The sequence below is a fragment of the Aricia agestis genome, chromosome Z (assembly GCF_905147365.1).
Source record: "Aricia agestis chromosome Z, ilAriAges1.1, whole genome shotgun sequence".
In the NCBI taxonomy this organism is placed as follows: domain Eukaryota; kingdom Metazoa; phylum Arthropoda; class Insecta; order Lepidoptera; family Lycaenidae; genus Aricia; species Aricia agestis.
The window spans coordinates 37907919-37930772 of record NC_056428.1 but is presented as its reverse complement, the minus strand read 5'-3'; the positions used below and the strand labels follow the sequence as shown (position 1 = coordinate 37930772).

At 36.9% G+C, this 22854-nt stretch overlaps 1 protein-coding gene across 10 annotated transcripts in view; it reads right to left on the bottom strand.

The window, feature by feature from the left end:
* Positions 1-2025: 2025 nt before the first annotated feature.
* Positions 2026-22854, bottom strand: part of LOC121738490 (potassium voltage-gated channel protein Shaker) — a 348407-nt gene continuing 327578 nt past the window's right edge. For 2 of the 10 annotated variants that reach the window (XM_042130562.1, XM_042130566.1), the window contains 8 exons: positions 13354-13457; positions 12846-13007; positions 11767-12410; positions 11095-11224; positions 9486-9691; positions 7531-7754; positions 6950-7112; positions 2035-3073 (listed from right to left, as the gene is read on the bottom strand). In XM_042130562.1, the coding sequence (XP_041986496.1) occupies positions 6957-7112; positions 7531-7754; positions 9486-9691; positions 11095-11224; positions 11767-12410; positions 12846-13007; positions 13354-13457 (1626 nt within the window). In that variant the 3' untranslated portion in view covers positions 2035-3073; positions 6950-6956. Of the gene's footprint in view, positions 3074-4459; positions 4501-6949; positions 7113-7530; positions 7755-8730; positions 9001-9485; positions 9692-11094; positions 11225-11321; positions 11452-11766; positions 12411-12845; positions 13008-13353; positions 13458-22854 lie in introns of those variants that run through there. The other 8 variants (XM_042130567.1, XM_042130568.1, XM_042130563.1 and 5 more) reach the window with 7 other exon arrangements.

Genomic DNA, 22854 nt, shown 5'->3' with positions numbered 1-22854 from the left:
AAAATGAGCGATCAATTAGTCTTCAACCGGACTCTCACAAAAATCGCAGTGTGCGTCAATTTCTCATAATTATAATTGCGCACCGGTTTAAAAAAAATCTTTGCGCAGATTAAGCTTTTAGCTCCTGCTGCGTCAAAGTGACATGTGTGGCTGTGTGTGTACACGACTTTATAAGTTCTAGACTTCTGTGTTCTAATTGCAACCGTCTACTTGTTAAAAATAATAATTATTGTATGATTTATCTTATTAAGTAAACCACATTTTGACAACAAAATTATTTTATCTACGAAGGTGACATTTAGTAGCTCTATATAAAATATATCTTTTAACAAAATGTATCATACAATACCTTCGTTTTTGAACATTTGGACGGCCGACTAAAAACAGAAATAAATTTTTTGAAACGAGCTTTTTGGTCATTTTTATTGACAAATTAAAAATAACATATTTTAAAATTTTATATTTTTTTTGCAAAGCTCGTCTCAAAACTGTTCTCGAAATATAAAAAAAAATATTTCTGTGCCTCGGTACTTAATATTAAAAATAGAAAGGACTCATGGGAAGCTTACTAAAATATATCATAGACACTCATTATTATACTGTTAAACATCTACATTGCTTCGCGATATGCATGACTATTTTGAGCATTTAATACATAACATTCAATAAAACATCTAATTTCCTCTATATAGTCTATACTGCGAATAAATTAATGATTATATTATTTGTGATTAAAAACGAAGTACTTGATTGAATTAAAATACGCAATTGAAAGCAGCATTTGATGGTAGAAGAAGAGGAAAGTTAATAAAAATGAAAGTTTATCAGTTTGAACGTCTAAATTTGTTTGTTTTTTATTTAAATTAGAACTTATTTTAGTAATCTGTGGTTAATTGTCTACAAGTACCGTCGGGAAATAGTAATATTTACAGTGTTTCAAACTGCTGAACTTTCGATTTCACGACTGTACGGTGTAAGGTAAATTACTATGTTGACTAGGCAATTTACCATCCAAAACACTATGAAATTTGTAATTTCTCATAATATGTGAATATTTATCTAACTAAAGATCGGAAACTGCAAAAGCTTTCAATGTGAATGCATGTTTCTATCGTATAAACATAGAAATATCGAGACAGTAATTTGGCAGCATCTTGTTATGTTTTAACAGATGAATAAATAAAATGAACAGTCCTTACTTGTCTATTGCTTATACCTTCCCCCTTTTTTATGAAAAAAAAATCTTTTAGATCTACGGTATTCCATGTCTTTATCTGTAAAGTGATTATGCAACGTGTCGGATAAAGACAACGAGACGAATAATTATAGTAAGCGTAGAGAAAGTATTTTGATTAATAAGGGGGTCCGAGTAAATAGGAAACATGAGACTACACTGATTAGTGTAAAGCGAACAGCTTATCCGAATTTATATTCTTGTATACGAAAGTCCATTTTACAATCTCTAAGTTGGCTCGCATAGGATCCTAACTATATATGTCTATTCTAACCTATATTAAAGAGCGTCTTATCTATGCTATGCTATGAAATGTGTTGTGATATGATGAAAACTATACTACAATAAGATATCGATTATAGACAAATATATTATTACTAAACACCGAAGAAATAAAGTTTTGGAAAAGAGAGACTGAGATGTAAACAATACTTAAAAATATCACATTCTACGTCTGCTGATATCAACCCTTAACTTAATAAAATGCTCTGAAAAACTTAACGTTTCCTGTCCAAATGTAAAGAAATAATAAGTTTATTAAAACTTGGAATGCATCTAACGTTCTAAATGGAAAATGATGAAAGCATAATGTTCATCGAAGCTAAAATGTGCTCAAAGCAAAAATAATTTCGCATTATCACAAAAGTTATTTTGGTCTGGTTTCTAAAAATTATTTTTAACATTTTTATTAAATACACACATTTTTTTTTTGTTTTGTATTTTGTAAATAAGTATACTATAAGGTAATTTTAAAATAAATATGATCAACACAAAACACTTCAAATTGACTTTAAAATATAGAATTATCATAAAGTACTTAACTACAACTAATCAGTTAAAGCTATAAACAATTGATTAAATAATTTCCAACGGATATGTCTAACTTTACAACCTTATACACAAATTTCTGCGATATTAAAAATACTTAATATAAATATACTCTGGTAACTTAACCAACTAAGGAATGTTCCATCACCGGTCACTCGCACCAACTTATCTTAAATAAATGGAATATAAAAATATAGTATAGGGTAGAGATATCCGAGGCTAGTACAACGATGACACCGGCGGGGCGGGCACGGCCGAGTACACTGTTATAACACTGAATATCCACGACATACAACATAAATAACTTATACCTAAAACCTGACCGCGCGAGGCGCGCTTCGTCCTAGACTCGTCGTATCCAGGGAATCACCGGATTTCACCAATTCTAATGACCCGTAAACCTACTCTGCTGACTGACTAAGCTACGCTAGGTCCTATCGCGTTCCACTTGTAGCTATTCCGCTCTATCGCCGCTCGTGGCACCGGTTGATTCCGGTCGAAGTTCCCGTCGCCCGGGCGACGGCTCCCGCTCGTCTCGTTCGGGAGGATCGGTATTCGGTCGACTCGTCGGCGCCTGGCGGGTCGGAGTCGCATCTCCGGTAGTGTAAGTCCGTGTGTGTAGCGTCCGTGAGTTTCGAGAACATTCCCCGAAGTACAGTATCTATAGGCCTATTTTGTTAACATATTTTCAGAAGAACAATTCTAATTACGTGTCAAAATGTGTAAAGTGTACGAAGCGGTAGTAAAGCAGGCTGTCTGTATATTTACAAGGGCCAAGGCGATCGCGCTCACAGTACAAGCTTAGTAAAAGAGTTTAGGTCGTTGAAAATTGATACCTAATTACTAACTAGCTTTGGAATAGAAGCACCTACTGAACGTTCACAGGGCGGTTTCATAGTAAAGTTCTGTTCTGTGTGTCGGCTCGAGTCCGGGCGCTTCAGACGTGGCAGGCGGGCGGCGAGCGCGCGGGCAGACGGCCGCGCCACACGCATTGCACACCTCCCGCCTTACCTGAAATTCCACAACCGACACATTATAGACATACAATAACATCACAATCGCAAGATCTGGGGGCCAATCCTCGCAATGGTTGACGATTTACTGCAGTTACTCCAGCGGCAAGACGTACACACACACGCAACTGTCAGTAGCATTGTCACTGAAGCCACGCTGTCGATTGACAACCTTACGAGAATTGCAGCTCTTTAAGCAGAAAGATATCCCAAGATCTTTTTCAAGCAAATACCAAGTTTTCTTTAAACGCTACTTCGGATTGCAAAAGTTGAATTCGTTTCAAAAGAGAGACTTTTAAGAAGAGTTTAGATAAACAGTTATACAAATACACATACAGTGATTACAACATCAGTTATCGGGAAGGGATAGTTAAGCCATGCTGTCGTTTCAGACAGAATTGCACATAGAAGGTTCTTTCTGTTTGCCAATTGTCTTACTCCCGATCTGCGTCGAGTACACAAAACAGAGTCCGACCGAATTAAAGACGTTTCTTTTCCCGCACGTTAAATTTTGAGTGACGATTCTAATGCATACTACAAAATTTTGAAAAAGCCGTCGATAAGTAACAGAGACGTAGCGAGCTATTTGCCAATGTAGACGTAACAGTTCGGTGGAACTCGCTAACCAATAGATCGTTTGCCTCGAGCAAAAATCGAGAGTCACATGCAAATTTTGATACCATTGCACAAGGAGCGTTGGAAATACGTTTGACAATCATACACACAGGTGTACAAACATTTTTATTCTCAAACAACGCATTTTGACATAAAACAAATAAACTACTCATTAACGACTCACAGACATTCATTTAGACATAATATCGGATGTTGGGGATAGGAGAAGCTGAATATGGAATACGAAATGAAAATTGATATAAAACAACCCCCGACGAAATTTGCACCATCCAATTCATCGGAGATTAGTAATATTCAAATGAAGTCATGAAAACGTCTAAAAGATGATAATATTTAAATCGTTAGTATTCCAGTAATATGGCTAGACGTTTTCACTGATAACGAGTGGTCTTCGAAAATGAAATTAAGCTTAGGACACATCATAAAAGAAAACAATAAGTCATTATTGTTTTCTGTTACTTCGGGCTCTGAGCAAGTTGCATCGTTCATTGACGATGGAAACTTGTCTAGAATACTTTTGCAATACATATTATCGGTAAAATATGATAGCAAACGTTTAGTATTTCGTAGAGAGCCGTACATATATTGTAATGACAGCGGGTCTCAGTTAAGCAAGCATTCAATCGAAATGCGATCTCTAAAACCGGTGTATTGGAAACAATTGCTCTTAAAAGCGTCGTTATTTTATTCGAACATTTCGATAGAAAGCTCGCTTGAAGGATAACATGCTTATATCTCTTTAACTTACGGCTCGGAAACTTCCCGGAGTTTGATGTATGTCTACAGTGACTAAACAAAGGAAATGTGGTTTGAATTAATTGATATCATAAAACAAAAAAATAAAAATGATTTGATGAAAATGATACGCTAAAACTGGCAAAGTTTGCCTCATCTTCAGCCTAGGAAGCTAAAAACATAAAATATTTTTCGTATTAACTAATACATGATTTTAGCGGGGCATTAATTTTTACTATCAGTGTAATATGATTTTCTACTATTTATAACACAAGCATTTGTCAATTTCTGTAGTAGTAAGTATTGTATATTTGATACTTATATCGCGATCGTCGTAATATTAAGTGAAGTGTAGCGTAAAGGATGAGGTGATGTTATCGAGGGGAAATCATTTACGTAAAAGGTTACGATCCCTTACGTTCGCGTATAAATAACTTCCTAACTTATGATACGGTGTTTGGATGTCAAACGTTAGTACTTGTAGACTTGTTACACATAGGGTGGTTTGATCCAGAGGCGTGGTTATAGTTACAGTTATGGTCAAAGTTATGGTCATAGTTACGGCTATCCAGGGTATAACCTGGTGCGAAATCTTACTTTTTGGTAGCATTTACCTCGAATGCTTCAGAAAAAATTAAAATCACTATATGTTTCCCTACAAATTTCAAGGAGTCCTCTCGATTCCTCCAGGATCCCATCATCAGATCACCACTTTTGTGAACATGGTACCAAATTTGAGCTAAACCCTATACAACACAAAAATAATTTTGAAAATCGGATCACAAACGGCTGAGTTATCGTTGAACATATATACAAAAAAAAAAAAAAACACAGCCGAACGTATAACCTCCTCCTTTTTGGAAGTCTGTAAAAATGGCGTTCTTGTATGATGATAGTGATAGTTCCTTTAAAGCCTTGTCGAGCTCTATGGTTAAGGTTAAATATGGCGTTAAATTTTTACTTTAACTAAAGATTTGACATTTTGCATTGTAGTTTAACTATAGTTACAGTTATAGTTAAAGTAAGTTGGTGCAACCCACGCTTGAATACATTACATCTAAAATTTTTGATTTGAATAGATTAATCGTGTGTATAAAAATATAAGAGTTAGTATTTTATCTAAACTTTGATATCCGTTATAAACTTTTTGGAGCCAGTGCTTTTTGGGGATCACGAGCACGACCAATTTGTAAAAAATTACCATTTTTAATGATTATGAACTATTTCGGTATAAATTGATAACGCCTAGGGCCTATAGCCTATCGTTAAATATGAATGAAATGCTAATTGTAAGGCGGCGTGGACAATGATTTTTTTATTCTCCTCTTTCGAATGCTCTTAACGATTAAACCAACAATAATAGGTTAAGGTAAAACTTGAACGTTGCTCAGTGTAGGTACTTTACCTACACTTATTTTAAGAAAAATTATTCAGGTTAAACATGAACGTTTGACTTGATTAATTGGGGAAGTGGAAAGCTTATTTGAGGCGAACACGACTGCATCAGACAGATGACATAACAAGCGCATTGCGCTGCGGACGCGATAAATTGTACAAAGCCACATTTTTGCAGTTTGCACGTTGTAAATAAAAATGCGAAAGTGTGTCTGTCTCTCGGTATGCAGATACTTTGTATCAGTGAGTCAAGAAAAGGACATCATAATTAGGTTTCTGACCCGGAAAAATCTACGGTTCCCGCGAAATAAACTTTAACGATCTGTGATTAAACCGCTGAACCGATTTCAAAAATTTGATATGCAGATATTTTATAGACGCGAAAGCTATATGTGCTTTCGCGTCTTTAAAATATTGGATACTTTCCATTCCGCAAAAATGAACGGTTTCCGTGCGATAAACGAATTCAGACGCAAAGGAGCTGTTGTGGGCATCGTATAGTTGTAAAATAAATTCCGCTTCGCCGCTGGTCGCGTTGATTGGGCGTGACGTCACGGGCGCGGTGCGTCAATCGATCTCGGTCATTCTCCATTCACCGACAGTGTGCGCTAAGCCTATCATTCGTTCAACACAAAATGAACACGTCAACTTTTTTATTGGCGGAGCGTAAATTGCAGCTTTTGTTTTAGATTTTTTTAGCATTTTCTGGTTTTGTTAGAATCTCTAGAATAATTGTTATGGTCTCCATATGGATTACGGTTGTTTTATTGTCTTTTTAGTTTGTACTAGATATTAAATTCCCTATTTAATTTTTGGTAATAAAAGTGTGAAATTAAAAATTGCTCTTTCGCTATACATATAGTGTAGTATACTTAATATCTCATTTATCTCGCATGTAACAAAAATAATATGGTAAATCATAGAAGCTAATTATTAAAATTAATGTTTATTATGGTCAGAAAAGACTTAATTTACCTACTAAAAACTACATCTTTCATTTGTAACTTTCTGTTGTTGTTAACTGTTGATTTCTCTCCTCATATTGGTATGACCTAATATTTCCCTAATTTCGTCACTGATATAGTGATGAAAATTGTGACCTCCTTACCCGTTGGTCAGACATCAGTCTCTATGGCGTCGGCGCCTACCGCTGCGTGGAGCTGGTTGACGCGGACGTTGCAGGTGGCGCGGGGCCGAGCCTCCTCCTGGCTGGCTCTGGCCTGGCGCTGCTGGATTATCGCCTGCTGCTTCTGCACCTCGAGCTGTTTGAGCTGTGAGTGGGAAAGGTTAGGTCGAGAATTGGCACGAGATATATACCCGGAATACCTGTGGACTCATCTATTCGTAATTAAAACAAGTGCACAAATATTCTGTTCGACTGTTGCCACTGTCACATATTTCGAGTTGCCAATATCAGCTACTGATAGAGGTAACTCGTCTTTATGTAACTATGGCTATTAAACGAATATCCGGTTGCCAGTTAAATTAAAACCTAGGAAAAAAAATAACCAAACCGTTTGTTCCCTGAAACGAATTTAGGAGACTTTGGATTACGTATATATTTTGTTTGATGAATGCCGATGGATCTAGCGAATTTTTAAACATAAATGTACAACTTTCCACAACAATAAGACACAGGCAATCAGAAAAATTCGCTTGCGCATCTTTGTTGTCTTAAAAGGAACTTACGTGATTAAGTCGAAGCAAGTCTTGAGTTTCGAGGGCGGCTATATCGTCCACGTTGCCCGCAGCCTCTAAAGCAGCCTGCTGCTCCAACAGGAGCCTTTCTTCTTCCCGCAGACGCTTTAGATTGCTCTCCAGCTGAGGGTCGGATAACAGAGCGGAATCATCCAACTCCATCATATCAGACGACGAGTCATCGCTCACTGATGATTTCTTTATCGGTCCTGAAACTGTTTAAAAAATAATTGGTTTCATTGATCGTTGTAAGGCGAAAGTGGGAATAGGCAACACCATGTTTCATTCGTTACTCTATGGATGTATAGGTTACTTTAAGTTTGTATTTGAAAATTAATGTAAGGAAGGAAAGTAAGTCAAATTGAAAACCTTGAGGAAAATGATGGAAAGCCTTTACTCGGTCATGCCGTGACTACTTTTATCTAAGGCTTATTTTCTTTTGTCCAACAGACATCCTGTCGTGCCGGTAAAAGATTAAGATAAATTAGTTCCTACTATATGGAAATGCAGTAAGGGGTTGATAGTGCATATCATAAAGAGTAGGAGTTCGTTGTACTAACATAATTATAGTTTACCCAAGAGCGATTTTAAAATATTTTTTTAAGAATTTGAAACTTTACTTATTTATTACTGATTTTTTATTGCTACTGATTTTGTGATGTTGCCCAATTTGCAGAAACAAATGAAAAATAAAAAAACAAGAGAAATAGAAATGATAATTTGTAAAACAAGCGCAATAACTGAAAAACGAAATATAACTTACGTAAAAGTAATCGTGGTATCCTGCATATTAAAAAGTGCGGTGTATTCTTTTGTGCTTGTATTGTAAAATGCTAAAGAACCCTGTTTCAGTGCCGTTGACAAAGGAATCCTTTCTTCATAATCACCTAAGAGGAAGGGACATCGAAACAATAGACTGCCTTTGTTTGAAGCTTTCAAATTTTGAAGCGAATCTTTTGTAGTGGCAGGAGTAACTTTAGCAAAACTACATCGCTTAAATTGTCAACTGTGATCAGTGTTATTTGGCCTTAAGAACTTTTCATTTAAATTTATTTTAGTAAAATTTGAAAATGTAACAAACCAATTGCTAATAAAGTGATTTGATGTATACAGATATTGTAAATTTTAGTGCGAATTAAGTAACAAAAATAACAAAATCAAAACGGATAGTAAATAAAACAAAAAAGTGTTAACAATTGAATGCGATTAATATTCTATTATTTGTAATAAAATAACATCGCAGACTTCAAGTAGCAACAACAATTTCCTATTGTCGTATTTACATCACTTAAACTAATATTTACATAACACTGCACTATACGCCTTAGATGGTAGTATCACAATGGTCGTCTCTATCGATAAAATTAATCTGTACAAAACAAACACACGCACACCACTAGAGATTCACTTATAACAGTCAATGATCACCGCAAGTTTCGTCTCTATCATCATCTTTACAACCTGGAAAGGGGAGAAACAAATGAAAAATAAATTAATAATCTAAAACATAATGCTTTTGAAAATAAATAACTTGTAAACGAAAACAACAAATAGGTGGTTTAAAATGTACAAGAATATAGAAATGAACAATAAAAATGAACATTATATTAAATAACAGCACGAAATATGTTTTGACAAAACGTCCCATGAGACTGTGTGTCACAATAATAAGACGTGTGTCCGTCAGGCCTCAGCCTCGAAATCAGCGGGCAGCGGGCGGTAGCAGCGGCGGCGGTGTACTATACGGCTTCCCGCGCCGCCGCCACCGCTCCCGCTCCGCTGCCCGCTGATTTCGAGGCTGAGATCTAACCCATACTTTTCGAGCAAGTAGTTACCAAATTCAGTTTGGTGACTGATGATGAAATACTTTAACTAACCATGATATACTTTAGACAATTGGTCTGTGTAGGTACAAATTATAACTTTGCACAAGTTTACAAACTTACTCAAGTATGGTTCTCCCATTGTGCCCGGCAGGTAAGGACAGCTGGTCACGTGATTGAAGTTCTGAGACTGCATCTCCTCCTGATCCGTCTCTCGATGGTAGAAGTAGTTGAAGTTGGACACGATGACTGGTACGGGCAGGGCAATAGTGAGCACACCGGCGATCGCACAAAGCGAGCCCACGATCTTACCCCACACGCCGACAGGCCTGGTACAAAAACGAACATTATACACCCCGCTGAGACACACATATACGTGAAGGATGATCATGCTAATACAAATACTAGTAAAACAAAAAAATGACGTCTAATGGATAACTACAACTTTACCAGGGTATCAATTTTAATATTATGAATAAATCGCATTTAAAATTTGATAACAATTTCATTCGTCACCTTTCATACTCGCCAGCAAGTAGGTGGCTAAACGCACAGCAAATTTATCGCCAGCAGTGTCCAAAATAACCAAAACTCCAGTCTTAAACGTATTAACAGATTAAGAATTCGCTTGCAAGTATCAGGGTCTATTAATACATTTACCGCCATAGAGTCTTAAGCTATTTTTGGACATGGTAATAATCATAAACTTAAATTAATTGTGAATTTTATACTTGATAAAAACAAACACTTTTCTAACATTGACTAATTCATGAATATTGGAATCACGATAGTTGCAGACATGCAAATTACTAAAATACATCTAACACTTATTTCTTCTATCGAAAATGGTGTGGAAGCCAATCGAGAAAATGTAGCAAAAAGCAGTGGAAAAGTCTGAACGTCAATTTTACATAGCAGCATAATATTATGTTTAATTTACCACATCTATCCGAAAAACAAACTTTAATTCATGGTTTTAGAAATCAGAGATGATAATAATAAGTGCTAATTAATAAATATTCATGTGGTAAAGCAAAATAATTGGAAGTTAAGTTTGAAAATAATGGGTAGATTTTGGTGATGGTGTCAGAAAGTGCGAAACTATAAATGTCACCATTTTCGATAAGCATTTCCACATTTCGATTACAATCACGACAACAATAGTTGCGTAGGAGTACACCAATGATTTAGCTTAAGCGTCACAAAGGAACAACATTCAACAGTAGGATCTGCACAGGTAACATTTAAATTGTAGTGTTTTCAATTCAAACTGAGTGACAAATTTTACTTTACACAACAGTTGAAGTACTTCACTATATATTACAATGTGATTACGGTTTGGGGAGGGCGATTGTCACACGGACGACAAATCTGTAGATGTTACGGTAAGAAACACGGTAAATTAAAATAAAATGGCGAAGAACGTAGCCACTATGCTTCCATGTAAAATTGAAAGAGTTCAGGAAGGAAATTGTACCAAAAATAGTCTGTAAAAATAATATAGACAAAAACGAACGTATCGTGCATGTTTTGAATAAGAAGTGATAAAGAGGAAAAGTGATCGGTTTAGTTCTAAGCGAACCGACGATTAAACTCAAATATAAGCATACGTAGTTACATGATGGTGGTGAAAGAAAATCACAATCGTTAGATGCCAATGTAATGTAGGATAAAAAAAATGATATGACGAGAATGCTTAGATGAAATTTAGGGTGAAGTCGCTGTATCATACGTCATGTCTCCGTATCCTACGGTCGTCATGGTCACGACCGCCCACCAAAACGCATCAGGTATGGATTTGAAGAAGCTGTTCTCACTTCCAGCTTCCGCGAAGTACACCGCAGATGAAAACAGCACCACACCTTTAAGCACATATAATGAATGCGCATACAGTGGGATACACATTGCGAAGGACGCGATTGCGGGTGGGCGTGGGGTGGAGCGAGCAACGACAGTTACCTCATATCTCCGTAACCGACGGTGGTCATCGTTATTACAGCCCACCAAAACGCATCGGGGATTGAGGAAAAGTTTGTATCGGGACAATCTTTATCGGCAAAAAATACAGCACTTGAGAACACGACCACCCCTGCGAACACATAACCAATTGTACCATTCGCACCCTACGGGTTCGAGTCTCTTCTTCTTTTGTTTGTTGTTCATACCGCTTGCCCGAAATCTTCTATCATTAACCTTTCTTGTGTTATTAACCATTAGTCTCTAGTGTTATTGTGTTCTTGTGGACACAGTCATTAAAGCTAAATATCAATAAATTAAGGAGGTCCTGGAGTTTTGATTATAGTTTTTGGGTATACCATTTTATTTCTATAAAATGCACAATGTAGATAGTTTGCAATGTTTTGGTTTCGATTATTTAAAAGGTATACAATAAAATTATACTCACCAATGAAGAGGAAAAATATTAAAAGCCCCAGCTCTCGCATTGATGCCTTTAGCGTTCGACCAAGAATCTGCAGACCCTTCGAGTGCCGCGACAGCTTGAAGATTCTGAATACGCGCACCAAACGTATCACCCGAAGTATGGCGAGACTCATGGCTTGATTCGTTGACTTATCTTGAGGCGAAACAGGAGCTCTGGGAAGGTTGAGTGTATCTTCCTCTTCCGCAACGACGGTGGCCAGTGTGATGAAGTATGGTATAATAGCAATGATGTCTATTATATTCATCACGTCCCTAAAGAAATTAAACTTATTAGGGCAGGCCAGGAACCGGACTATCAATTCGAACGTAAACCAGATGATGCAGAGGGTCTCTATGAGGAAGAATGGGTCGGTGATGTCCGGGACTTCGTCTTCTTCGATCTTAGTGCCGTTGGTGGTGGTGTTGAAGACTTTGTAGTGTTTGAATTCGGGAAGGGTCTCCAGGCAGAAGATGACGATAGAGAGGAGGATGACAAAAACGGATATGATGGCTACAACGCGGGCGGCCTGGGAGCTCTCAGGGTATTCGAAGAGCAGCCAGATTTTGCGCTGGCGCTCGTTGGAGGGCAGGGGTTTCTCTTCCTCCTTTATGAAGCCCTCATCCTCACTGAAAATAAGATAACAAATAATATATTTCAATAACAAATTCTGAATGTTTTTTTAAAAGACAAGTCAAGCAATAGCATTTAACAGATAATAGTTTATTTTTATATTTTGAGGAAAATTAAAAGTAAAATAAACTTTCAATTAAAGAAAACGCCTGGGTAAAGCATTCGTTTCAATTAATTATATTATTGTTGCGTGAGTCAACGACCCCATGACCTCATAACAAGTAATTTTTACAACATAAATATTAGTTTTCATTGAAAAACCCCAACCACATTTTTATTATTTTAAGGGTGGCGTTTTTCACTTTACCAGGACATTTCGAGAATTGTTGCTTGTTTGGACAGATTCCCAAGGTTTCGGCAAGGAGCTTACTGATTGACATGATCAGATATTTCAAGCATACAAAGTGACACACGGAATGGTATGGAATTACCGGAACTTGTTGGTAGCTTGTTCCCCCAGTTCGTAGAATTTGATCTCCTCGGAGAATACGTCCAATGGTACGTTGACCGGGCGCCGGAGACGCCCGCCGCTCTGGTAGTAATACAGGATGGCGTCGAAGGACGGCCGGTTTCGGTCAAAAAAGTACTCGTTTCTAAAACAAAGTGTATCAAATTGTAGAGTCGAATTGATATAAGGCGGCGCCGAACATTTACCCATAATCATCGATTCGGATTAAAATACTAGATTTTGATCTAGGTATAGACGAATTAGGTTTAAATAGTATTATCCTAATGTCGCTGTATGAAAACTGTTAACTTGCACTTTTCGTGCGCCGAATTTTTTGTTAATTTTCCTCTTTCAAGCATATTTTCTCTTTAAGTGACGAGTCCGGAGTCTGATTATTAAATGAAAATATAACTGCCGAAAGAGGAAAAACAATGAAAAATCACTTAAGTGAACCTTCTTATATCAGTTTTAGGTGAAAATGGTGAACCAACCTGAGTGGATCGAAGTATCTGATCCTTCTGGAGGGATCCCCCAGTAGTGTTTCCGGGAATTGGTTCAGTGTTCTTAGTTGAGTTTCAAATTTGAGACCGCTTACCTGTTGACAAAATACACCGGTTAAGTATTTCCATAAAAAATCTGGGTTACCATGATCAAAGTGTTGACACGTCAAGCTAATGGCAGTTCCTTGCAGAGTTTTACAGTGCGCAGCTTCTGCGTTACGCGAAAAACGCACGGTGGAAGACTGCCACTCATCAAGGTGATGAGGATGGTATATTTTTCGCGTGGTACGATGGCGAAAAGTTACAGAAGGTATGATTAGAGCAGGGCTTGCCAAACTGTGCGTCGCGACGCCCCGGGGTGTCGCGACATTGTCCCAGGGGCGTCGCATGTCAACACAACCAAATCGAGTGAGCGCCGCGTCAATCATATCGTATATCGTATGTCAATCATACATTCATTTCAGAAGCTATGCTCAGAAAAGCATCCTTCACATTAGCCAGCCTTGCTGGCTTTAATATCTTTCAGAAATATCTCTATTAATTTTTATGCTTATGTTTTATATTTGGTCATTATTTCCTAATAAAAACATAAATATCCAAATAGTGTTTATATGATAACCTATGTAGGCTGGTTCTAAATTAGAAAGTATTTTTGGGGGCTGGGTGGAGGGGCTGTCACCAGCAGTATTTCCGGACCGATACGACCTGCAAACCTTCAAGAAAAGAGCGTATACCCTCTTAAAAGGCCGGCAACGCACCTGCAGCTCTTCTGATGTTGCGAGTGTCCATGGGCGACGGTAGTTGCTTACCATCAGGTGACCCGTTTGCTCGTTTTCCCCCTTATTTAATAAAAAAAAAAAAAAAAAAAAAAAGGGGCGTCGTAAAGAAATGGCAAAATCCCAAGGGCGTCACAGTACAAATAAGTTTGGGAAGCCCTGCCTTAGAACACTCTTGGATTCTAATTCTAGTATTTATATAGAGTCCCAAAACTTCGCTTTAGTTTTGAAGCTTTATGACTCGTCTCAGGCACGTTTCGAGTATGTACGTAAAACAATTTAAGACGATAGCCTAAGGGCCTGTTTCACCACTTCCTGATAAAGTGCCAGATAGGCTATCCACAACTTTTTTGACAGCTCCTCCATACTTTATCTGTCAAGTTGAGTGGTGGATAGCCTATTCGGCATTTATAAAGAAGTGGTGAAACAGGCCCTAAATCTTGTAATTTAAGAGGAGTCCACACCGACCTTTATACCATACAAACGTTGTCCCCTGTTTCCTCCCTGGATAATGCTAGTAGAAGTATAATTTTTTTCCTGAATATCTACGGCCACTAATACAATGTCCCTATGTTTCCTTTTTTTCATAGTTTAATTATTAAATAAGATATGAACGTTCAAAAACCCAAAAAAATGGCCAGATTTTCCGCTGAGTTCAAACATCCAGAAAACAGATTTGGCTAGAGTATACCTAAAAAAAAAAAACATAGGAAAACAGCTCAAGTTTTGGAGAAGGAATCAGGGGACAACGAATCGTTGATTTACTGTAGTTATCTCTATCGCGTTCTGCGGTATAGGCTTGAAGTAAGGGAGACAGCTATAGATGTTACACGTACATTTTTTCCATTTCTCTAGCCCCTGGTGTATCCTCTTAATGGGCTTCGCGCCTAAGGTTATAGCGTTATAACATCATAAGTAACGTTACTACAAAACGAACGATTTTAATGTAACGAATAAGTGGTGAAGCTTTAACTCGCAAACCTGAAAGGAAATGGTTACAGAAACTGATTTTTATTAAACTTTAACCGATTTAGCTTCACCACACTGAAATACTTAATTCCGTAAAAGTACATTTTGAAAATATGTAAATCTTCTGATATATAAAATTCTCGTGTCACAATGTTAGATAGCGTAGGTACTCCTCCGAAACGGCTTTACTGATTTTAACCAAATTTAATATTATGCATATTCAGTGGGTCTGAGAATCGGCTACTGGGTACTTTTTATATTGATAAGTGCAATTGTTGAATAAATAAAAGTAAATTATTACAACTCGAGACTGACGGCGACCATTGTTTGTGTGACGGGATAGCGATGGACGTTGCCATGGTGACATACTTATTTAGTCACTTCAATAACATAATATGGGCGAAATACTTTATATGGCAAAGAAACGTTTGCCGGGACAGCTAGTAATAATATAAAACTGAATGTTCTCGGTCATCTCGGCGTTCATTGAGAGAAGCCTATGTCCAGCAGTGGACGACTATAGGCTGATATGATAATGATGATGAATGTTTGCCTTTACACACAGATATAAATGCAACTGTAATTAACTTACAAGTCCTAAGTCCAAAGCGAACGTCTGGTACCTAAACGTATTCATATGTGGACGGTTATACACTTCGATTTCTAAGTTTTAAATCCAGTGGAAGAACAAAGCTTATTATGAAAGTGACGATTACCTAGGCCATTTTGTAACCATGTTGAATATTAAGAGTTTTGACCATAAAATTGCATGTTATAGGAAACTGGGATTTATCATAATCAGTTTAATATTTTATCATGTTGAAAGTAACAATTATTATCGACTAGTCTATACTACTCAGCTTTGTGAGAATTATATTTAAGAGAGCTACAAAGCAACCTCACCGATAAAAAAAAATACTACTTATGTTAAAGCACAAATCAATAGGCGTGATTTTTCGTTAAGTGTACCAGACCAGACAATAAACATTATAAAGTCAGAACAACTATGAATTAGTTTATTGATATTGAAAATCTCATCCCCATAAACTTGACTCTTGCCAAATTGGCACTAGAGTTTTGGTATTCCGTAGTTTTGAATTGTATAACAGTAACTTTTACTACAATTAAATCAATATTTGGCAACCGAATATCTCTCTGGAGTCGGCATCTAGTCGACTAACTTATCTTTTTGTACTCAAGAATAAATGACTAATAATCTCGTTAGATTTATGTTGTTCCACCAAAGTAATTGATTCAATATTTTCAATAGTATATGCTAGTTCTCTATTACCATGGTTGACTGGTAGAGAATGCCCTATGACATAGTCCGCCATTGGTCATTGTGCAAAAAGTGTTAAATTAAATAAACTTTCTTGTCTTTGATGTTCATCGACTAGCGTACTGCTATATTTATTATCCGAATATTACAAATTTAGTTGTAACAAGTATTTAGCGTGCATATAACAAATTACAGACCGTTAAAAACGTCTGATCTTTCAAATGCCTTGTTTATGTGGTCCGGGCGAAGTAGGCTGTGAAACATCAATGAAACATGCAGGATTGATAGGTGCATCATAAAGGTGGTTTTGCACTAAAATTGTGGGCAATAATCGCCTGGCAACAGTGTTATGGCTATGATATAGCAATTATAAGAACAATCTGGAACGTTCTGAGGTTTCATATTTTCCAGGAATAATTACTGTTATTCAGCAGTTGTGGTGGCGTTTATAAATGACTAGTGCACAAATGGCCAAGATTTAATAAAAAAAACTTAGAAAGAATTTATATTTATTACTAAATAATTTATACCCATGAGTATATTAGTTAATAATATTATTATCAATTAATAATGTTTTTTGTCCCTCCAAACGCTGAAACGAGTAACTTAAACTTTGGTATGGACACAGAATATAATATTTTAGTAGTACCAAGTATGGATAGATTCAAGGGCGTCGCCAAGGGGGGGCAGAGGGGGATTGTCCCATTGCCTGCCTCCTGCCCCTTTCCTTTATATTAATTGAAGCTGGCCGACGCCTCTGGATAGATTGTATTTCAGTCTGTAAAAGGAAAATGAAATAGCTTGTCACAAAATGTACATTGTACGGGTCCTGTGCTATTCATGTGCTAATGCGGTATGCTAAACTATGTTTCCAAAATCGATGTTTAATTATAGAAATAATTAAACAAATCGGCTGGACTTTCCCTTGTTTACAAACTAACATGTAAAATTAGAAAAGTTGGATTGAGTTCTCACTCGGAACAGTTCCAGATGACCGTAACCTTTTCGGGCGATTTGAACTAGACCTCGTTTAATTAAATGTTTGATTAACTAATGGCATTTCTGTAAACTTGTGTTGTCGTTTTGTTATCGAATTAACTGAGATTAATGGGATGTTGTAGAGTACTTGTAATTATGATTCGTATTTATATCACTCTATCGAAAATTTGGCCACTCATGATTACAGTATACAACTTTTAAAATTTTTGGTCGACTTTGGCTTTAAGTACCCAGCGTTCGAAGATTAGAAAGACTTTGTGAGACTACAAAAATATGAAAAAGTTAAAAATAAAGTAAAACTCGGAATTGTATTTAAAGTGAATTGCGTTTTGCATTTTCAATCTGCATTAAACTTCAAACAAAAGTGTATGAAGTTACTTTGTGAGATAAGATAGGTTACATAAAATATAAGCCAGGGAAATATGGGCCAAGGACTTTACCTTGAGAAGGGCTTTGCAGCGCAATCTCTGGTATAAGAATAGGGCATTACAGAGTAATCATTATATGGCAAGGAAATATTGTATTTATATCCACAATACTTGATCTTTAGAACTTTGTATTAGCTAAAGGACCAAAATATTATAACCCTGAATACACGTCCAATCCTTTTTAGGGTTCCGTAGCCAAATGGCAAAAAAACGGAACCTTATAGATTCGTCATGTTTGTCTGTCTGTCCGTCCGTATGTCACAGCCAATTTTCTCCGCAACTTGGTAAGTAGATGTAGTCTGTGAACCGCCTTAAGATTTTGATACAAAAATGGAAAAAATATTAAAAATTTTAGGGTCCCCATAGATACAACTGAAACAAAAAAAAAATTTTTTCATTCAAGCTATGCGTGTCTATGGATAGGTGTTCAAAAATCGTATTGAGTTTTCTAATATAATTTTTTTCTAACCTGAAATAATTCAGGTTCAGGAAAAGTTCAAAGTTCATTGGAAAACTATTCAGGTTAGAAAAAATAAAAAAAAAATCTAACCTGAATAGTTTGCGCGAGACACTCTTCCAAAGTGGTAAAATGTGTGTCCTCTCTAACTTCTAAAGTAAAGCATGATAAGTCTAAAAAAATATATGATGTACATAATACTACAAAAACTACCAACGAAAATTGGTCGAACGAGATCTAGCCAGTAAAGTTTTTTAAACGTCTTAAATGGTAAACCGTAATTTAATGTCATTAAATTAACTGAAATATTATGTTAATAAATGAAAAACCTCTTAATTTCATAAAAGTAAACCTAATTTCTGCTGCACTTGGCCGGTTTTTTATAATATAACTAGCTGTTGCCCGTGACTTCGTCCGCGTTAGCATAGTATTATAACAAAGATTGATAATGTTCCCCTTTTCTTTGGCTCGACCTTACCCGAAGGGTAAAAACGGGACCCGATCACAAAGATATTTCAGCATATCCGTCTGTCCATATTCAGGCTGTACCTCCAGAACCACGCTTGCTAGACAGTTGACATTTTCAAAAATTATATTGTATTTCTATTGCCGCTACAGCAACAAATATTTGAAACAAAATAATGTTAATATTAAGTAATGGGCCTTACAACAAACGCCTCTTTTGCTCGATATCTATAATGTCAACACTCAACAGGTAGGCACTTTACAATATGACCACAAAATACCCATAATTCTATTTATATGTATATAAGTAATATAGATAGAAGCTCACAGCAAGACAATGATACAAAAATAAACGACAAATTTGTAGTAAATATAAACTTTCATTAAGTATGTAGAAGACACTTTTTCTCTACCTCTCCCCAACCCTAGGTGATTGCGTTAATAATATGTATTATGTAACCCATGGGCGTATATAAGGGGGGGTGTCCTGGGGGTCCGGATCCCCCCCCCCCCATTACTATCCATCTTTACTTGTCCAATTTCGACAATAGTACATGTATCTCGCCGATTAAAATCGGTGCGGTATATGTATAAAGTATTATCTATCTATATGTTGACCCGACCTCTTAGTAACATTTATACAAAAATTGAAGTAAATCCATGCAGCACTTTTGGGGTTAAACCCGGACATACATACAGATAAACAGACAAAAATTATAGTTTTGGCTTGATTGTAGATCACGTCCCAACTCCCAAGTATTCATTTAAAAAAATATTCGATGTACAGAATTGACTTTCCTACGATTTTATTATATTATGAATAGACAAGATTACCCCCGCTTTTGTGGGGGAAAAATTTATACACATAGGCTATTCATAAAGTGGCATTTTAAATGAATTTTACGGAACGAAAAAAGATCGGAACCTCACCTTAAGTTTATCTCCACAGTTTGTCTATACTTTCGCATTTTTACTGGTGGCCGTGCTAGCTCGGCAGATGTTAAGTTGGAAGAAGACAAATATTATGTCTGCGAAAACCGTATGCAATATCGAATCAGTAATATTCGTGTTAGGAAAAAAGTTTGATACAAAATCTGACCCCCTCTTTTGTCCCCTTAGAGGGGAGGGGGGGGGGGATTTTAAACACCAGATGTTAAGTTGGAAGAAGACAAATATATCTGCGAAAACCGCATTCAAATCGGATCAGTAGTTTTCGTGTGATGCTGGAACAATCATACAGACAGACAGACAGACAGACAAAATACTAACCACATTTTTGGCTTCTATAGCGATGTAGTGGCGGATTTACCAATAGGCTAAGTAGGCTGGAGCCTAGGGCGCCAGATTTAGAGGGGCGGCAAATTTAGGCCCATTTTTTTTATGTTACAGAAATAAAAAATCCCACCAAAAACATTTCTTGTAAAATATCGCCGAGACGACCACATTTAAGGTTTACGGTTTACCCTGTGAAAAAGATATGAGATCTCATGTAGAGCCAAGCTTCTGAAATTACACGGCCTAACTCTACGGAACCTACACCGACCCTAGGACTTTGCGATTGCACTGATAAGATGCCACAGAGAGAGACACATAAAGACAACAAGTTTTCGTCGCGATTAAAAATGACAGACGATGTACACCTCTGAAACACAATGAAAGACGTTAAAAACTTGAACTGAATCACGAAATAAAGACATAGATATACCATAAAACTATAGTTGAATGGGAGCGCAATAAAATCTAGCGAATTTTATGCGTATGGCTAAGTGATTGTTTACAAGCGACGCAAATGCAAGTTGCCGACGCATTAATATTGTTTACGACTAGCTCGGCCCGCGGTATTTCTTTCCGTTGCGGTTGGCAATGGCCCGGGCCAAAAATACATTTTATTGTGTGCTCACCAAGGGCGCGAGGTGCGTGCTGCGCGTCGATGTGCGATACTAGATTCAGCGTTTATACGAAACCGAACCGGTTCAATAACCGGTGTGTATTGACGGTGCTTTTGACATGTCAACTGCACACAGCATAATTGTTACTACTGACGGTTGAAATATCAAATGAATGAACCGATTTGATAGTGCTCAGCTTAATATAATTAATAGGCCGAATAGCTGTTTACATTTCCTACTTTAGTGATTTTTTAGGCTTGGATAATATATTTTTGATTAACCCTTTAATGTATCTCCGTACCTTTTATCAAAATTATTGGTTTTACGAGGATAACAGACATAGTATAATGTTTGTCAGTACTGCGGTTAACAGGTATTAGTGTGATGCTAAAACTTAATTTAACACTCATAAAAAAAAAAAAACCGGCCAAGTGCGAGTTGGACTCGCCTATGAAGGGTTTCGCAAAAGCAATACATACCTTATTGCTGCTGCGGAACCCTTCATGGGCTAGCATGAGCATTTTATGGAGTTAAAAGGTTTTTGTTTTATTTTTATATTTCAGTTGATATAATAAAAGTTAAATTAAGGTTTACCATTTATGGCCTTTTATTTATGACAAACCGCATTAAGATTTTGTATCAAAATCTTAATGCGGTTCACAGACTTCATCTACTTACCAAGTTTCAATAGTTTACTCTTATAGTTTCGGAGAAAAGTGGCGGTGACATACGGACGGACAGACGGACAGACGGACAGGTACAGTCAGACAGACAGATAGGCATGACGAATCTATGAGGGTTCCGTTTTTTGCAATTTTTCTACGGAACCCTACAAATGCGATAGCTTAATTATCTGGTAACATACTATAATATATTATACACCTAAAATTATCCACGTCTACGCGGGTGTCGAAATTCCACGACGCTTTTTAAAGAGATTTTACAATTAATTGCCGACATACACGTCGTAAAATAACCGCAAATGGCCGCTGGCTTCAATTTTTTATTGTCTGACGTAGATATCGATGGCCGTATTTTTACATTGTATTGCAAACTATTATCACAATACAAACAAACAGTAGACTAACTCCGCGCGTCCTTGAAATCAAACTCACGCACACATAGGCAAGTTCGACGCGCCCGCGGCGTTACTAAAATTGCTGATTGAAATATTCTGAAATCACGCTGTGCGTGTACGCTCTCGCGAGGTCTAGAATGGGATGATCTACTGTATATTGTTTATATTGTGCTATTATAGTGTATGTACTATGTAGGTACTTATTGATTTAGGTGTAAACACATTGTGAGAGCAACGTCACGCGACCGTGATCTCTCTGTTTTTAAAATCGATTTTACACTTTTCAAGAACACGTTACGGAAATATTTACGTTTTCACTTTTATTTCGACGACCGACTATGATTACAGCGACGATTGACGTGTGTGAAGGTTCCGTGTAGCGCGTGTTACGAGGTAAAGCGTGCACAGATTCCGTTTTTGAATTTCGATTCCTGCGCCTCCGTATAGCAGGGGTTCCCAAACTTATATTTTGTCTACAGCTGCCCACTTTGAAAACAAATTATGTTTTAGCGCCCCCATTGTTTCAATTTAAAACGTATCCAGATGAAATAAACCACCCCCAACTCCCAAGCCTCTACACAACCCCCTCATTTTTTTTCTAGGTCCCACACCGCCCCCTTTAGACCTTCAGCGTCCACAAGGGGGCGTTATCACCCACTTTGGGAGAGACTGCCGTATAGTATGATATCGTGAGACACACCTTGACCAGGGAGGAACATGTTGATAAGTATATGCTTGATGCTGTAGGTTATGTACAGCGTGTAACAAAACAAAGTGGTAATACTAAATACTTCAGGATATTTTTACCGTATTGTATAGAATAGTAGTAAGTAGCAGCCTATAAGAGGTAACCTTTTGAAATCATTGGAATTGGTGAAATTTGTGTAAATTGATTCATTCAGTCGGGGAATAGAAACATACAAGTTAAAAGTAACTCTTTCAGCACTGCTACTTTCACAATAAACTCTGTATTAGGGATACATACCCTTGAATATTATTATCACTTTGTTTTGTTACATCCTGGAGATAATGAAAGGCGCAATCACGTACGTTAACCTTCGATTAACTATTATCGAATGTAAAAGCGATATATTTTGACAATTATCGGTTATTAATTATTACCATTGACATAAGAAACAGAAATCATAGAGG